The following is a 20,258-nucleotide window of genomic DNA, read 5'->3' as shown; positions in this document are numbered from 1 at the left end:
CTAAGAAGGTATTGGACAGTGAGACGAGGTTGATGCCGAGATCCAAGAAGGTATTGGAGAGTGAAGAGTTTAATGAGATTAAAGAAGGTATTAGACAGCGAGGAAAGGTTTGATGTGAAGATTGAAGGAATTCAACACCTGAAAGAGGTTGATACATAAGAAAAGAATTGATAACCTGTAGAATAAAGCTGAAAGGAGGAAAAGCGTAGTTGTGGATGTTGCCTCCCTAAGTTATTGAACACCTGGATGTGAGAGAAAACCTTGAAAAACACACTGTATTCTGTCTTGGGATTCAGCATATCTCCAGGTGAAGGTGCAGAAATGCATTGCTGTTGGGTCTATAATGATCCCTTGAACTAAGATGGTAGACTGACAATGGGATGATAGCCTGTGGACTGGAGATCCTTTAAGACTGGGATACCCTTAGATCTCACGTTCTCCGGGGTTAGCAAAGCACTGTGCTTGTACCTCTGAAGATTGAACAGTAGAGAGGGTACTTCTTGGTGCATGAATGTGTCGAGAAAGCCTGTCGCTGGTAACAAGTACATATTTATTGAAGATGTGCATTAGTCCTCAGACCGATCTTGAGATGTCATCTGCCTCAACTCAAAGCTCGAAATGCAGTGGAAGGTCTCTTGTTCCCCACATATGAAAGTCTCGCCTGAAAAGGTGGTCTGGTGCTTGGAGGGAGCGTATAAGAAGACTTCTTGTGATGAAAGAAAGTAGAAGACAGGCCCCCTGTGACATAACATTACAATTGCTAGAATAGTAGTTTGAAGTGTGGTGAAAAATTATCTGATCTTGTGAAGCTTTAGATTGAGGTGTCCTATCAGCAGTCGGCATGCGTGGAGTCCCAGTACTGGAAGAACTATCATACACCGACTGAATACTACAGTGAGAAGTGATGAAAAATTGTCTGGTCATGTGAAACTCTGGATCCAGGTGTCCTATCAGCACTGTCTTCATGCGTAGAGTCCTAGCGCTGGAGGAATTATCACACATCGACTGAGCACGCTTGGAGACCTGGTGTGTGGCAAGAGAGTGAGAATACCTGGAACAAGGAGAATAATCGAGCATACATGTGGTGACTGTGTACATCTGTAGTACCACACTCCCTCTGCTGGGCTGTGTTCCTTGGTGAGGAAGTCTCCTTGGTGCTAACTGAAGAAGGTAGGATAAGAGCGGCAGCCTTCGTCCCGCCTGACAGTGTGCTCATACCCATATAGTACCAAGTACTGTACTGGTAGCAAAAGTTTAATCACTTGTACAGTACTCTGTACCAATTCCTCTCTCAAGTGTATGCGAGACGCTATCAGATATTCTTGTGATGATTGGTCTAAGCAGGTGGCTGCTGCTTCTTCGTTGCCAATGATGTTGTGTTCAAAGGCTTATTAGACACAGAAGATGAAGTTAAAATCAGGGCTGGGAGGAGAAGGACGTCAAGAATTTTCTGGTTAGCAATGATGAAACCACACTAGAGGATCCACGATTTTCTACCAAAGCGAGGACTCGTCAGCGGTTGTCACATCTTGTGCTTCCTCAGCAGGTGGAATAACAGAAGAGGAGGGAACTGCTACATAAATCCAGGTAGTCCTTGCACTGGCTAACACCTTATAGCTTTGAAGCCGACAGATTTCCATTGCTGCCTAGGAAAAGTCACAACTTCGTCAGGTCCAAATCTCCGCTGTCGTCATCATTGGTCACTACAAAGGAGGGTGATCATCAAGGAAGAGTGGAATATTACCTTCACTGAAGCTCCCCCCCACAAATCAGGGTCTCCCTTCGGTTTTCCTCAGGAGGACTCAGATCTAGAGGAAGCCAAAGAAGGTACAGCAGATTGATAACTGTATGATGAGAGAGAGCTAAAGAGCCTGTTCACCAACAATTAAAACTGCCAAAACATCTCTTTGGTCTTCTTTCCAAAACTGTCCACTCTAGTACAGGTCACAACTTGTATAATCATTAGTTAAACCTAATGCAATTGCTGCTAGGCTTACTAGGGTAGACCTGCATGTCAAGTCTTCATCGCAGCACGCAAGCAGCAAACACTGGAAAGAGAAAGCAGAATTATTAATCAAGCAAAGTTTAATAGTTTGCATAGAGCATACATACTGTTAGAGGGCCGAAATTAAAGTGGCAGGTCGGTGATTTGTTTTGTGGGCAGGGCTTATTCGCCCCCAGCGGTAACTACCACCACCTTGTTACCTGTACAAATTATTAAACGGCGAATTTTAGATTAGCTGAAGTCATACCGTGTTCCTCTTAAACAACGAAGGTTTGAATTAGTGTTGAAACAAATACTAATATGATGGGGTTATTGGCAAAACATATTTTTCAAGTATATTTTTCATACAAAATCCTATAGGCGTTGTCTCCCAAAACCACTAACCTCACCGACAATACAATAGTTTGGGTGAAAATCCTCTCATTTGTCTGATAAAGGCAGTACAGTAGTGTCTATAATATTTAAAAAAAATAAGTTATGTGGCTGGTAAGTGAGTGAAGAATTTGTATGAAACATAAGAATTCATTTTTGAAAAGGATGCATGCAATATGTAGACATGGGAAATAAAAATATAAAATAAAATTAATGGATAAAATAATGTAAGCATAAAAGATACTACAAAAATGTAAAAATTTGCATTATCTACATAAAATTTTCTAAAGGATTACAGATTGTCAATTAAATACAACAAATTTTATTTGATTCTATATTTACAAAAAGAAAATAACAATCCAACAGCTCTGGTGCATCCATAGAGGACACATCCTTTCATTTCTATGGAATATTAAGTAATATGGCATCAGTGGAAATTGATAACGAAATTGTTGGTCTCTGGTTTTATTTATGGGAAAATAAAAGAAATTATGGTTTATAATAAAGAAATAACATTTTTTCATCTTTCAACACAGCCAGGATAACTTCAGTTCAGCTGCCAAAGTTATAAAGTCACAGAGGCAATAGGATCAAAATCCACTGCTTAGAAGGCTGAAGATATGCAAAAGATAGTGCATTTTGGTCAGCAATAAATTTACGATACAACAAGAGGTAAAAACCTGGGAACAGGCATTCAGCAAAAATAGGTGAACTTTATAGATAAACTTTTAGTTCCATTGTATACAAGCTATAACAAACAACAACTCAAACTCACTGCTGTGTCTTACACGAACAACCATTTCGTACAATTCGTTGTTTAACAATCAAGCTTATTCCTCTCTATATTCATGGGAGACTACCAGCTGCAGCACTGCCCTTTAATAATAACAATAACAGATGAAGTGACATGCATAGGCCAACTATTGCTGTGCTCTAAGCAACTTAATGTTATGCAGCAATGGGTCTCCATTGACATTCAACAGTAGCAACAAAGGAGGCATTCCTTGGTGATGTGGAGAGCAGCAGTTCTGTTAAAACTGCTTGTCAACAAAATATAGGATGCAGAGTGACCAGGCTTGTGAGCATTATTAAATCTGTATATAGTATAGCTATATTTACAATAATTTGACATGAGGATTTAGGGTAGGAATATATATCTTTATATATTCAATGTCTCAACAACATCATATTTTGATATCAACAACATGTAATAAGTAAGGATTGCTGTTCAAGCCTGCACACTCCTGTGAGGCACCAGGCCCACCTACACCTACGTTCGCTGCAGCAGCCAAAAACGCTACCTACCATCAACACTACCCAAATGACATCTAAATGCTCAAGGGTAGAACATCACCTACATTAACCACTAAAACATCACAAGTCTAAAAATAAATAACAACTATCTATAGGGTTTACTATGCCTATCACAATGACAATGCATGAGATTGAAGCGATTCTGGGTGATGTGACTTAACAAACTTACAACCACACACCTGATGGGGACTAACCAAGGAGCAGCAGCCTATTGCACTCACGTGTTATGTGGGGGGTGGCGTTTTAAGTTTATCTGTATATGTAGCTGGTTTAAAGGCAGTATCCCCTACAGGTATGCAGATTTCAAGTGCAGTGCAACCCATGTGAGGCCCTATGCTCTTCAACCTCGGTAACCATAGCACCAAAAGCACGGCAAGTCGCGTGACTCAAGGACACTATCCTACAGCAATCTCGCACTGACTCACTACTTTGTTTTAAGTCCAACGTGCACACAGTTGCACAAACTTTTCTTGAATAGAGTACATGAATTGATAACAGGTGAGCATGTGACCCAGTTGGTCTCTGTTCACAGCAGTTTAAGCGTTGTACCCTCGGTGTCTGGGCAGTCCCCTGCCCAGCAATTTTTCCCTGTAAGGCACGAGCGGGCGAAGGCTAAGGAGATACCCCTTTGCCTGCCTTCTACCCCACAGGGTTAACAAAGTTGAGTAATTCCCAAACATGCTTCGAGGGTTACTCACATAACAGCACAGCACACTGTCCTGCAGGGTACTGGACCATCACCAGCACTTAAATTTCTTAAAGGATGAGGCTGAAGAGTGTGCTGTCCTGTAACCTGATGCGCTGGAGATATTGCTGGCGTTGAGGCGAGTGATGATCCAACACCACTGCTGCCAACATTACTGCGTCCTTCCATTTCATCACTGCTTTCCTCGGACTGCACTCCACTATCACCAACCTCTGTACGCTGGGTATTTCCATAATGCTTCAAGTATATATCTGGATTGCCAAACTGACCTTTACTGGCTTCACTTTCTTTATGTGAACCTGTAATGTGGGTCATATTGCTCAAGACTTTTTCAGCTTTCAATATTTCAGTAGCTAAGGACATTGGTGAGGTAGCTGTATATTGGCAAACCACATCATACTTATGTGGAATAGTTTCAATATCTTCAGATCCACACTCGCTGACAGTCTCTGACTCCATCTGAACCACAGGAGTTGTTTCACGAGATATTAGACTGCTTTGAGGTATGGGAGTGGCTGCAGGTGTTGTTTCGTCCACTTCTATCCCTAATTGATAATATTTTGCAAAAGCAATAGGATTATAGATATTTGGGTTTTCTGTGTACTTCTCAACTTCCTCCTCATCAAAGCTGTGACTAAAGGAGGCAGGTTGGCTAGATGATGCCTCAGAGTATAAATGCTCATTACTCAGGTTACTAATTGTACTTGAACCATCATAATCATCTAATGTGTCAGGAGATATTCCTCTTTGTTTATTGGATAAAGCAACCCTTTTGCTGCAGCTTTCCATGCCCACAATTGGGGCATCACTGGACGCTGCAGCGAAAGGGTTGCCTTCCACGTTTTTTGAATTCCTAACATTTGTTGATTGTGGAAGTTCATCCTCTATGTATTCATCTTCAGTATCCATTTCTTCTTGAATTTCGTTTTCTAGCAAGCGTGTTTGAACTTCTGAAAGGAAGAACGCTTTTTCTGGCGTTACCTCTCTTATCCACCTTTTAACAGCTTCAGTTACTTTCAAGTCTTTTAAGCTCTCTCCTTCTAAACTATTTTCTCGAGGCAAAGATTCTATTCTTTGAGGAATTATTGGTTCATGAACATTTGTAGGTTCCTCATTAGAATATTCTTGAGCATTTTCAAGTGTCAATTCAGAATTTTCAGTTCTAAAACTAGACTCCTTTGACACTTGAGTTGTGTTGTTTTGAGGTACAATTTCTTTGTTATGTTGTTCATTGGAAGAAGCTATAAGCTGTGCATTATCAGAACCATTAACAAGGTTACAAGAAACTCGGGATGCTTCTATTAAATCAAGTTCTGATTTATTCCCTAAATCATCAAGATTTTCTGTCGTTCCTTGGGTTACGTCTTCTGAACTTGCAACATCGCTATCACTTGAACCTGATGTGCTCTGTTCCTGAGCACAGTATTCTATATTTGCATTAGTTGTTTTACAGGAACTGTTTATGTTTTGTGTGTCTTTTGAGGTGAAATTTTGGTTCAAGTTATCAGTTTCAATGGCTGTGGTACAATTCTCAATCAAGTCTGATTCTGGTTGGATGGAAGCATCATTGTCACATATTAGTTGATTTTGATCATCAGTGGTTTGACTACTATCCTTTATGGAATTATCACCTGATAGTTTATATTGAGCATTATCTAAATTTGCATCTTTTGAAACATTTATTTCAGAGTTGGTTTTTTCATTGATATTTCTTTCCAAACTCTCTTCTGAACTGAAGCCTTCACTAATTTCAACTATACTGGTATCCACATCACACTGAGCTCCAGAAGCATTTTCAGCCAACAAAGAGCCATCTGTGTTCTCACTTGACTGCAATGAATCTTGGTCTTTATTATGTGCATCATGTTCATCAGAGGAAAATTCTGGTGGAACGGCTTCTTCAGATTCAGAAACGCCTGAATCCGAAGATTCGGTAGAATCGGACTTGCCAACTTTTGCTCTTTGCTCCTGAAGTATTTCTTGTATTTGCCTTCTTTCCTTCTCTTGCAAGTCGCTAAATATCCGTTTTGATCCGTCGTCTAGAAGGGCTCCTCCTAAATGTTGTACCTGTTGAGCTGCAAGATCTGGCAGAACACCTGGCAGGTAAGGCGAATGTTGTACAATGCCCTCGTCGGGATGCTGAGGGAAGGGTGCAGTCACGTATTGGAAGCCATGCACTTGGCATACAGATGGGGCAGCTTCTACAGGCACCACATAGCCACCGGGAGTTGCCACAAAAGGCTCGCCTGTGTATAGCTGTGGGTCAAGGTAACAACCCTGTAATTAAAAATAAAAAAATAAAAAATCAGAAATTTAAATGGGTCAATTTTATCATTTTATAGAATAGGCCATCAATTTGATAAAGTACAGTAGTACTTAACTTTGAGACTGCAGCCAATATTGGTAGTTACAAAATGCTTATTTGAGAAAGCTAAAAAATTCATACTGTAGTACACAACTGATATAAAGCTATTTTGTAAAATTAGTCAATCCAAAGGCAATGGAAAGTATAATTACAGGATTATATCATCAATACAGTATCCCTTGAAAAGTGACATTAGTATTTAGTTTGCATATCACAATTGAGAAATTTGTTTTGGGATAATATACTACAGTACAATACAATTACTTGCATTCCAAAGTAGTCAATTTCCTTAAACTTGCAAACATAACATGCCCTAAACTTCATATAATTTAATTCAGTATTAAAATAATCTAAAGCTAAAAAAAAAAGGTAAAAATTTTTATTCGAGATGGGAATATGGAACGAGTTAAAAAGCCACTTTACTCTATACATAGGACTTACGTAGCACAAATTGGTTCAAGACTACCTGGACTTACATAGCACAAATTGGTTCAAGACTACCTGGACTTACATAGCACAAATTGGTTCAAGACTACCTGGACTTACATAGCACAAACTGGTTCAAGACTACCTGGACTTACATAGCACAAATTGGTTCAAGACTACCTGGACTTACATAGCACAAATTGGTTCAAGACTACCTGGACTTACATAGCACAAATTGGTTCAATACTACCTATGTTTCATTAACATTATTTAAGCAGGTCAGATTTGCTTGAATTTCTTAGTCTGGATAAAGCTAAACAGGTAGTTTATACATTGCATGGATTACAATAACCTCATCAGTACCTAGATGTTTAATTGGTTATTATTGTATGGGTCATATTTATCATGTGCCAACCTTGAGATTTCCTATAGCCTACATATCTGTTGTCTTGGTGGATCCCCCCCTTGCCTAATAAGTTCAATTTTTAACATTGCGAGAAGTTTTTCTAATGATTCATTTCCTGATAAACTGACAGTCTGTTATAAACTGAATACATAATATTATAATATTAACAGGAGCTATTTAATACGAATCCAACCTGTGACCTGTCTATTACAGCTTCAAAGCAAACTAGCCAGTCAGTGTTATGAATAGCACAAGAGTAGGCTAATAATTATTTTATCTACAGTAAAGCACGAAATTAACATTACACTAGTCTAACAGAATTAATGTGTCATATTTCTAATTTGGCAAAGTTAACATAATTATAGTAGGCTTACTGATCACAATTAGGGTGATAATATTCTCCTTATCTCAAATCTTCGTACTGATTGACAATTCAAATCTCTTATTCAGTCATTACTGCAAAGTAAGTACACTCGCAAGGAAGCTACCAGAGGCTTTATTTATATTTTTTTTAAAATTAAAAACTGACTAATGGGACAACTAAAGCGATTTGAAGCCCTTTATGAAGAATGATCTGACCAAGGGCAGTAATAAATTCTGACGCATAAGTAATAATGACTATTGAGTAGTTGGTCTCCCTGGCTATTATCATCATCAAACATGACATAAGCTTACCGAGGATGAGATTTCCGCATGCCGACGGCGTTGATATTTTTTCTTTTTCCTTTTGCTGTAGCCTCTTTGCTGGTGTTGATGCTGGTCGGCGACAACAACTGGGTATCCGTAGAGCACTGCAAATGAAAAAAAAATCAATAAACTAGAACACTGACATCTAAGATGGAAGGAAGATAAAGATTTTTTTTTTGGGGGGGAGGGGGCGGAATTTAGTTATAAATATATTCTAGGTTCAAGAAACTATGGGAATAAGAGATATAGTTTTGCGAAAACGTATCTTTATTTAAACTACGTGCTAAAAAGGTTACCCATTATAGTTACAGTAATAAGCTACTTTTAAAATATACCTGTGCACTAGAGCCAAAATCTTAAGACATAAAACTAATAAGATATTTAATCTTGAAAGTCAATCATTAAAGGTTCGGGAACAATTCAAATATAGTTGTCCTAAAAAAATGGTTAAAACACCATTACAAGCAAATTGCTAATGGAAATTACCAAATTTCACCCAGTGACGTGACCAGTATATTAGGTTACACTAGTAAATTGAAACATGAAACATTCAATAGGTAAATCTAAAAATATAGTATAAAAAATGTATTACCAATGTAAAAATTTCAACTGATAAGTTGCCGAATCTTTTTTTTTCTTTTTTTTTCAAGATCCCTCCACGGGTAACTTCATATTACACCTCTTAAAATATGCAACACAATTTGGTCGAAACAGTATAAACGAGAGAAAAAAAATCTGGCACGATGACAAATGCGTCGTATTTTGTCATGCACGACCTCCGCCCCGCGTTCAGAAGGGATGGTCACTCGCCAATAACGCACCTTACAATGCCTATTTCAACATGACATTCTTCTAACACACTAAACAGTAACACACACAAAAACAATGAAAACTACCACGTACAAGGATCAAGTATCCGCCTTTTCGAACTTTTCAATAAAGGTATTCATGCAATGCTTGGGTCTGCGTAGTGGTATAAACCACAGCTGCTGATTTGTTGATGCTAAGCATCGATGAGGTTGAGGGAAGGGTGCTGGTGAGGGCTGAGTGCCATGCCCCGCAGGGTGGAGCGGGTAGAGGCTGCCAACATCGTCTGGCACTCCCTTATGACAATTACGGCACTTAAAAGGTTACTTTCGACGTTGTCATAAAACAAAACGGACAACTATTGCTGAAGTCCTGTGGTATCGTTCGTCTACAAATAGGACAGTGATCTAGAAGTGTTAAATCTCATAATCCAGGACATTTAATTCTGACAACTTGCATGGGTGCCACATCTAGCCCTCCTCTCTATTGGTTAAAGAAAACAAATTAAGCAACGACATACGGATATAACTTTACTTCTATTCTCCTTCCATGTTAATTTCCGACCGTTTATGTTAAAGGAACTCTGTTTAGTATAAGTTTTTATATAATGAATCAACCTAAATATGAACGACTATAACAACTACACTATTTTCTTTCAACTGACCCTCACGTGATGATTACGTAATCGTATTAAGAGTTTTGTTGCCTGTATAAACAATTTTTTCCCATACGCTGCAATTAATTCCCATACGCTGATACCTAAACCATTGCATAACGAAACGAGAATGTGGTAAATTAACATATTGCTCTACTCAAATTTTATTGTGAGCTTGCTAATCAAGATGGTTTAATATTTTAAATGAACTCAAAAAATCAGTACAAATATTTGATACCCTCAAGAGTTTAGAATTTGTGCGTATGGACATTTAGTATGCATTTAGAAAGCGTCCAATGAGATCGGAATTTATATATATATATATATATATATATATATATATATATATAATATATATATATATATATATATATATATATATATATATATATATATATATATATATATATATATATATATTTGTTATGTTCTATCTTATGTACTCCCTTTAAAATAAACTCATCACCGTGTAGCTTACAAACAACTACAGCACCCATACCGTCCCATACACCCACTATACCAACATTCCCCCTCCCCGGAGGCCCGGACGCTGGAGTCACATGACTATCTACTCTTTTGGCACATGTCCAACATACACTCAACTAGTTTGCAATGCGCATTAATGAAATGCAGTTTTTTTTCAGGCAATTCAATTCCATATCCCGTTTGTGGACTACTCGGACGACTCGTAAAGTATCCTGAGAATTGGCATAAGTCAAAATTATCAAGCAGATTTCTGATGCATACAACAAAAATTAATAAGTAGGGTTGCTATGTTGGCAACTCGGTAAAGGTTATTTGTACAAGCCACCTCAGGAATGATCGAAGTATTCTGGGATGATGAGACTTTGGCTTAAATACTCCATAAGTACTCAATCAATTATGAATATTTTAAAGAATAAAATTTGAAAAAAAAAATAATTCGAATGAATAATTACAAATGAGTGCCTATTGACAAAGATATGTAATGCAAAATTAAAATGATTGATCAATATTTTATATCGACAACGAATAGTATACACGTCAACACTCATCTCTTCACTGGAGGAGGAACTATCTTTAGATAGTTTTTACTAACTTTGGTAACACTGTAGTCTTCAGTTCGTAATGAATTTAGTTTTAACTTCATATGATTGTACAGTTAACGCTATACCTTTTCCACTCTTAAAACAGTTGTACTATTATACGTTATATATCATGCAACAATTCTGATATATCATAGACTCCAGGAACGGATAAGTAAGTACCTGTACATTGCAAACATTTGGGACGGGCTGAAGAGATTGTACCTATGGTAACATTCTGCATATTTCAAAATACAAATAATTAATTATTATGATTGTCATCATTACTAGCTAAGCTACAACCACAGACCAAGTCTGTGATACAACCTTAGTTGGAAAAGCAAGATGCTCCAACAGGGAAATTAGCCCAATGAGGAAAGGAAATATGAAAATGGATAAGAAATCAACATAAAATATTTTAAGAACAGCACTATTGTTAAAACAGATCTTTCATTATAGAATATAAAAAGACTTATGTCATCCTGTTTAACAAAAATATTTGCTGCAACTTTGAACTTTTGAAGTTCTACTATTTAACAACCCGGTTATGAAGATCATTCCACAACTTGGTCATAGCTGGAATAAAACTTCTGGAATTAAGTGTAGTATTGAGCCTCATAATGGAGAAGATCTGGCTATTAGAATTGACTGCATACATAGTATATGTACTGTCAGGGGAGATCTGAATGTTAAGGATGGTCCGAATTATGAAAATCTTATTTAACATGCGTAACTAACTAATTGAACGACAGTGCCAGAGATTAATATCTAGATCAGGAATAAGAATTTATATCTAGATCAGGAATATGAAATTTAATAGACCGTAAGTTCCTGTCCAACGAATTAAGATGAGAATCAACAGCTGAAGACCAGACAGGAGAACAATACTCAACCCAAGGTAGAATGAAAGAATTAAAATAATTATGAGATTGCAGTGTAATGGGGGGGGGAGGCAAAGTTGAAATGAACTAAAACTTGAAACGCTAACTAAAAGCCTACAAAGTATTTAGATACGAGAGGAAGATTTAAGTTACATTAGTACATTACGAGGGCATTAAACATCGGCTTCTATTATCATACGTTACGTCAAGTTTCTTGATTTTTATTTTCTTTTTTTGTGAAACTAAGATCAATGAAGTAAATTCTTTCCAGTTTTAAGATAACCTTTAAATAAATTGTGCGTCACAAACCTTTATCGATTACTGTGATTAGTGTTTGTGGCAATTCGCGGACAATTAATAGTATTTCACCTACTAGTCTTCATGTAGTGGTAGGATTTTCAAAGCCTTTTAACATATCAAAAGGATCGGCCATCATTCTGAACTAGTTTTATTCCCTCTCGCCCTATAATTTTGTTTCCTCATCTTCTATCACGAGGAATTAATCCACAAAGTTCTGATGATTTTATAGTATTCTGAGTGTTTCAGAATATGACTACTCGCTATAACGACTTGGTTTTTTATTTGAATTCTTATGTATTTGTGGTTGCGACTTGCAATGGCATCGTCATTTACAGTACTTGCACAAAGCCATGGCTACCAACTACGAAAAGGCTTGGGGGGGAGGAAAAGTGCAAACTCATTATGAACAGAGTAGTAGAATAGGTCAGTACACAACCGACACTCATCAAACGTCAAACTACACTAGTACTTTCTATCAAGAAGTTACGAGAAGGAAAACATTCTAGATAAAACTGTATCCTCGAAATAAATTTTTGAAAATTAGCAGTTACCACAATTACTGGAAAAAAAATTACAAAGATGAGAAAAATCTTTATTGTGGTTTCGACAGAAGTAACAATCAATAACAACTAAGATATTAACGCTATCAAAAGGATACTGAAGACACTTATTCCGCGAATCCTTTGCCAGTGACGATTTAACAGTAAATGAGCAATAAGCGATATGAAATGTTGAATACTTTGAATGAACAAGATAAAATGACAGTGGAGGTCCTGTAGAGAGCGAGGTTCCCCTGCTGCATGGGACTGGAAAAACAGCCGTCAAAGTAAAGTAAGTAAGAAGGGAGAAATGGTAATCAAGATTACGGAAAACTATATATTCGAAGTCTTTATTTAATAACTAAACATCCATTCTATGTCTAATGAGTCGAGTGCAATGGACTACAAACTACAATTAAGTTTTCATCGAGGTGTGGTAAAACGCAATTCGAGGCTGTAAACTGTGGTGAGACCTGTCCTTGGATAACGCGGGGGACTGTATCTATAAAAGGAAGCTTGAAACGAACTTTGGAAACAAGAGAGAATCTTTCATACAAAATTAAAAGGATTTCTGTATTTGCAATTTAGAAATTATCAATTAATTGACAAAGCCAAAAACCATTAGCTGCAAATCCAACTCAGGGGAAAACGACTAGTTTGCACAAATCATTCTCTGATATGATTTCGCTTATCTTATTCAAGTATGTAATAGGGTAAGAGATTTACGAATGACTCCCAACTCTTTAAATTTCATGGCAAGAGCAAGGGTATCTCCGTAGCAAACTTTCCCTAATCGTTAAGGGGAAGTCGTTCTTTACACTAATGTTCCTCTCCTTCCAGGAACTATATTGCCAAGAAAATTCAACTACATTTCCCTTAGTTGAGCAGATAACTTATCATCATCTCTTTAATTAAATATAAAGTACATAATTGATAATGCCTTATCACTTTAAATTGAATAAATTTGGGAAGTGAGACTTTCCGCATAAAAGAAAAAAAATACATTGTAAGCAACACTTTACTGAAGGATGTTAAAAGTCTATAATGGGGCACCTGAGAATAACTAAGAATGCATCAGTCTCCAAATCTAATAAGAAATGAGACGATATTTCAAGTGACAGCCTTTCCATGATCGTTTGGAGAAATTTTTTACACTAACGTTACACTCATGAATTTTATTGCCGGAACAATTAATATCACGCTGGCAAGATCGCACTTAGTTTTGATAAGTAATTTGCAATATGTTTATTACATTACTGGAGGGCAATACCTTGAATCTTCCATTTGGAAGGAACTCTTGCCTAGGTTCAGCAGAACAATAAAATGAGAGAGAGAGAGAGAGAGAGAGAGAGAGAGAGAGAGAGAGAGAGAGAGAGAGAGAGAGAGAGAGAGAGAGAGAGAGAGAGAGTTTACACCCACACAATAAAAGGATAAGTTTTAATACTTCCGCATTCGGGGGTCTGCGTCCGATCCCCGAGTACCCAAACAGCGCATAGCACTTAGCTAACACAACCGTCGTGAGCCGGTCATTGCACACGTAATATTAAAGCTGTATGGAAATCAGTCTGGTGGGGAAAGAGCAACGCTTACACCATGCAACTTTAAGGGAGACCGAGGTGCAACGGATTGCGGGAGAAAGGGGGTTGGGTTGTTGGAAGATGAGTAGGAGATGAGGTATAGGAGGTCGGGGCCGGGGGGGGGGGGGGGGAGGAATCTGCAGGAGACGAATAGAGGGAAACAAGAAAACTTTACGTCTGCTTTCTGACTGTATGGATGATCGTGCATTCATGCACTGAGCGACAGTGGCACAGTCAAGAGAGAGAGAGAGAGAGGAGAGAGAGAGAGAGAGAGAGAGGAGAGAGAGAGAGAGAGAGAGAGAGAGAGAGAGAGAGAGAGAGTTTTAAGAGAATTCTACAAGGGAACTTACTATTGATCTATTTTATAAGGTTCCAAATTCGCACATAGTATCCTGAAGGACCTAATTTTCATACACTTAAACAGAGCCGTACTACGAAATTCACAGTATCACCAAGCATAACTAAGTGAATGCAAGATTGAACATATATTTCCCCCATATGCTACACTTTCTCTAACATATCCATCGCCATACTCATGCATGGAATTTAGAATTTCGGTATCATTTTAAAATATAGACAGTGCCACTAAAAGCAGGTTTCGTTAACATATTTTTCATTAAGAATCGACTGTGCTGTCCACTAACGTCATTAACGAGAGCGTCGTCCTCTGAAATATAAATCGTAATTTTTTTTGTTTAATTTCCCAATGACCTCCATTACCACACCTATCATGTTATGTATTTTGGTCACCGCTTCATCTCTATTGGTCCTATCAGCAAATTATACAAGGCATTATAAATATTGGTTGGTTTTAATATTAATTGCCCCTTTTGGCCCCTGTGTCAAAGGTATACATTTCATATAACTACTTTACCATCCATTGCATTATTAACCTCTTAAAATATATTATCAGAAGCACACGAGTACACTAACAATAAATTAATAAATTATCTTTCTTAACTTTAACAGCAATCAAGTTCCATTCTTAACTACTACTACTTTAGATTGCCCGGAGCTTCCCTCCGGACAGGGGTTTTTTAACGGTGCGTCTAGCCCTTAGATTCTTAACTAATTTGGGAGCTGACATCATCAGCCTCTATTCGAGTCAAATTCTAACGATTATTCACTTCTCTTGAATCACCTTCCAATGACTCAAATTTATCCATAAAACGATCAAATTTTAGATCTTAAGATAAGGAACAAATTTCCTTGGGCCCCTGCTGGGCCTTTCCGTAAATTTTCAAATTCGCTAGGCAATAAGTTCAAGTGAGTAATTTTATTTTCTTCATATCAACACTGATGACATCGATAAAACCTCCATTTATATAGCACTCAAAACTTTTACATCGTATTAAACCCTTTATCATTTTCTTTTGCAGTTGAGACCATGGGACAAAGTTCGGGAAAATAATAGCCATAAATAAGGTTCATTGGCACTTTCCCGACTGATAAATTTTGGATGCACGATAAAAAATGTCATAATTTCAATTTTTTTTATTTTTGCCCAGCTCAAAATGCCACAGCACTCGGTCAGCACTTATACAATTCACGCCGAGAAGAGAGAGAGAGAGAAGAGGAGAGAGAGAGAGAGGGAGAGAGGAGAGAGAGGAGAGAGAGAGAGAGAGAGAGCGAGCATATGAGGCTACTTCAACCAAAACTGTGATAGACTGCTACTATAAACACCTTCGGATATGTTTGGATGCATCCGTTTATTTTTCCTATATCGAGAATAGGAAGTGAAAGAACTTGGTAAATAGAGGCGATTAAAGGCTACTTCCTTTCCATACTACCTACCGTTAAGTAGAGAGAGAGAGAGAGAGATACTGCTAACTATCGAACAGGAATGGATTGTAATGAGCAAAACCGTGGAGGAAATCCATTACTTGAAGTAATAAGAAAATCATTAAAACCGTATAGTGAATTACATAATTTTAATGACCCCTTTCGAGAGGTTGGTTAGGACCTTGCTGCAGACTTTGGTTAAGTGGCAATAGGTCGTAAGGGGAAGCAAATGGCCAATGGGGTGAGAAAAATTTTCCTTTGTGCCAATTCGCATCAAGAATGAACTATTTTGAAGCAACTAAGAGACTAAATAACTTATGTTAAAGAATAAAAATTTGCATATCAATTTGATCAAGTAAAGACAAGCAAGCCCCTGGGGGGGGGGGGGGGGTTTTCAACCATACTTGGGTACTTCGACACTTGCTCGAATAATAGGGGGAAATCAATATTGTTCTGTTGGATTGTTTTCTCTCCTGGATCTTTAAACCGTTGCTTGTCTTCGAAGTCTTGATAGACAACATTTTACTTAAATAAAAAGAAATCTATTGAGCAAACATTAAGGAAAGCACCCCAAACATGGACCGTTCTCCATAAGAAAAAATCAAGCCATTGTTGGTCAAGACCCTATTCAAGTAATTAACTGGACGAAGTAGCAGTCTTTTCAGAGAAAGGAACTACAATGAGCTCAGTGTAAAATAAATCCAAAGATAAAGACGTCTGAAACTGCCAAATGAAATTGTGGAGTCAACTCTTAAAGATTCGCCATTTTATCGTGTAAAACTTTCTTTGCAAACGTGAATAGAAGGAATTTTCTACTGGTTTCAGAACCGAGTTTTTGCAAACGGTACAAGTAATTGAATGTTTCAAAAGTGACAATTTATAAAGCTTTTTTTTTAGGTGAAATTTGCAGTCTAAAAAAAAAGGAAAAAAAAGTAAAACTACCAAACTCTGTAGGCCAGCGGTAACTGTGCAAATTAATTAATCTTGTTTTAGCCACAAACCAGAACACCATAGAGGACGTGCTCTTCAGACCCCATCGTTGGAATTTGTGATAGTTGATCCTTCCTCGTCACCAGCTTTAGGTTATGTAGTAGATTCTCGCAATGCCGAAACACTATTACTAATAATACTCAAAAGTAGGAATTCCTAGAACAACTATTCATAGTGATCAGTGTTAAACATACAGTTACCGATAGTTTCAAACTATCAGAACCTAGTTACATGTCTACTGTATCTAGAGCCTTTAAATATGCGGCCAACGAGACTATACAATAGGCTCCCACGAGACACCCGAATAATTGAGACATTAAGACTTTCAAGAAAAAAACTGAAGACCACCTTATTTTGCGAGTGTTTTTACAGTGATGATTAAACAGTAAGCAAACAATATGCATTGTGAAAATGTTAAATGCCCCTAGAATGAACATTATAAAACAACCGCGGAGGTCCTGTAGAGAGTAGGGTTCTCTAACTGTTCACCGAAAGAACCACAGGCGTGTACACAACAACCAGTCGAGAGTTACTGGAACAATCACACATTACGAATAAAATGTATTCTCTGGTGTACGCGAAAAAAATATTTACATTGATTTATGTGGAAAGTAAGTTTTTCTGTTCCATAGATTTTGTGAAACCTTTGTAACTAATATTTTATTTTCATTAAATTTCTCTTACAAGTTTTATGTATTTTCTTAGTCGACATCTCCAGTGTTAAAAATTTTAAGAACTTTTAAATTATACTTATCGTAATATATATATTTCGTCCAATAAAGAAATTCAAAACTACATATTTAAGATTGAAACCATAAGAAATAGCCTACTTGCTACTGTTAGGAGTGCTTACCTCTAAACTGCATATATATCCAGGAATCCACGAGGTGTTTTTCTTTACTGGTCAGTTAAGGGGGTGCTTATCTTTACTTGATCCCATCAAAGTTCGGTATACAATATAAAAGAAAAGTTCGTAGCACGATATCAGCATTGTCTTATGGAAAATGGAAAGCATACCAATATAGTTGCCGACGAGACAGGGCTAGGCAATATGAACAGGAATGTCCAAGTCGTCGGGATCAAGGTCTATTGGGTTAACCGAAGCAATGCCCTACCGCTTTACAGGCGAATATATTTTAATCTTTAAGGCTGTATAGACGCTCAACAATAATATTCCTAAATCCAAGGTTATAGGTTTTATTTACTCTATTTTGTCCTCCCAAAATGTTCCCTAATTCCCATTCCGGTCTTCTTCATTAGAGATCCTTTAACAAAGGTTAACCATTTCAGATAGAAAAAATGCAGGGATCATAAGGATATAAAGAATAAACTTAAAAGTAATAACTATAATTCCCTCAGTAATAACTATAATTCCCTCTGCAACGATAACATATGGCTATCTTCAAAAAAAAATACGAATATGAAAATCAAAGCTTATAAAAACTAACAAGAATAATTACACAGGCTAACACAGAAACACAGGAATACGTACAAGTAGCTTTTTCTCTGAAGAAATGAAGGCGGGGGAAAAAAAAAACCGATGCAAACTAGGTACAGGTCACAGCGAAGATGGAAGACACGCTCGGATTGTTAGGCCCCGTGAAATGCCTATGCATCAAGGTCTCAGACACCTAGCTATATGTATTTACAGGCTATATTTGAATGTTCGTAACATGACTGTAAAACACGGCTACATACAGGGGTAGTTTGTATGTACCTTTAATACACAAGGTATTTTTGGGGGTGTGGGCATACTTGCCCAAGTTCTAAAATCATCAAAAATACCTCGCGCGATTGTGTAGACTAGAGACGGCCTTAATTCTAAACACAAGCTGCATGTGTTCTCATATGTATGAAAGGCGACTCAAATATAGCCACACGAGTACATAACTATTCCCTAACTAAAACATAACGAAAATGAACATGCTTCAGCATAAAATACCAGCAAATACATACTCCAGCCATATTGATTACCGCTGAAATTAGGAAGAATGCAGAGAAAACAGTGAAACGTCTATTCGTCACCACTCTCCAAAAGTCTACTGTTTATTACCAATTCTCAAAGGTAAGTATCCAAGACTAAAGTCGGCTGGAGAGCGAATGCTGTTGACGGCCCATACAGCTTGAGAAACAAGTCTTTAACCAACTACTATTGCGGTAGTTACAAGTTTCATTTGGCAGAGGAGCTTTTATTTTCAAGTTCATTGGATTTGTTTTACTTATATTCAATGTTGATCTTGATACTTTATGTAACTTATATATTTATAGTCATATAAATAACAAATCCATTCACTTCACATCAGTACATATTTCAAAACAATTATATATTTCCATTAAATATGTTAAAGGTATCAAAATCTGTTTGTTTTCGTGGGGTTAAGTTTTATATATTCATATATATAATTTAATATATATATATATATATATATATATATAGAGAGAGAGAGAGAGAGAGAGAGAGAGAGAGAGAGAGAGAGAGAGAGAGAGAGAGAGAGAGAGAGAGAGAGAGCAGCGTGAAAGATAGAAGCTCATCTAAAACGTCTCAATGGGTCCTTATTGGACCTCCAGGGCTCCTAGTTTTCTTCAAAAGATTGTGTGTTGACATGAACGTTTACCTCCGTTTTGACAGGCTTTCTTCAGAATTAAAGTTTTGACCAAGGAGCTTAGAAAACTAGAAAGGCAGGTTTTGTATATATCCGGCAAGAAATACATGATTTGGTAATTGTTTCGGTGTTTTTATTTCATTTTCAGAGAAGAAAGGAGAAACAACAGCAATCTGAGTGTTCTAAATATCAGTTAAAGGAACAACAAAATAGTTACATTTGATCAGTTAGTCGTGTAAATTACTGGTAACAAGTCACTGGAAATCAAATATTTGTCACCAATAACAATGTTATTGATTATTATAATTCTATCAATAACCTTTCGAATAACAGACTTCCTAGTCTCGCTCATTTGAAGATAGATGGTCTCTTCGAAAGATTTAGTGCACGAGATTCATCATATCATTCATCAACAATAATGCAGTTAAATGATGAATGTGGCAGTTACTTGTGTCGTCCTCTTGTGAAATAACTCTCTGGGGGGAGGGACTTGTCGCAAAACATACATACGTATGTACACATAAATAACAATTACGGGTAAAATTTTATCTAAGTTAGAACAAAGGAATTAACCGCAATGAAACGACAGATTTTAAGAACTCTGAATATCCCATTCAAATCCGAAAGGATTAAAATTTTTCCGATTCGTTTTTCCCTTTTCGTCATTAAAATGATAATGACGATTCATTCCCTCCCTCATTTGCCTTTCATGGATTTGATTAGCGGTTGATGGCATCAACCTCGTCACCCGTCTTTCATTGGATGAAATGTATTTCATG

At 37.2% G+C, this 20,258-nt stretch overlaps 1 protein-coding gene across 1 annotated transcript in view; it reads right to left on the bottom strand.

Moving 5' to 3' along the window:
* Positions 1–2,683: 2,683 nt before the first annotated feature.
* The window catches only part of LOC137630053 (uro-adherence factor A-like), a 38,751-nt gene continuing 21,176 nt past the window's right edge, over positions 2,684–20,258 (bottom strand). The window contains exons 4-6 of the mRNA XM_068361543.1: positions 18,833–18,890; positions 8,270–8,385; positions 2,684–6,674 (exon numbers count right to left, since the gene is read on the bottom strand). Of these exons, the coding sequence (XP_068217644.1) occupies positions 4,386–6,674; positions 8,270–8,385; positions 18,833–18,890 (2,463 nt within the window). The 3' untranslated portion in view covers positions 2,684–4,385. The remainder of the gene's footprint in view (positions 6,675–8,269; positions 8,386–18,832; positions 18,891–20,258) is intronic.

Source organism: Palaemon carinicauda, chromosome 38 (genome assembly GCF_036898095.1).
Source record: "Palaemon carinicauda isolate YSFRI2023 chromosome 38, ASM3689809v2, whole genome shotgun sequence".
Taxonomy (NCBI): domain Eukaryota; kingdom Metazoa; phylum Arthropoda; class Malacostraca; order Decapoda; family Palaemonidae; genus Palaemon; species Palaemon carinicauda.
Note: the sequence above shows the minus strand (reverse complement) of the source record. Positions and strands in the feature narration are given on the sequence as shown.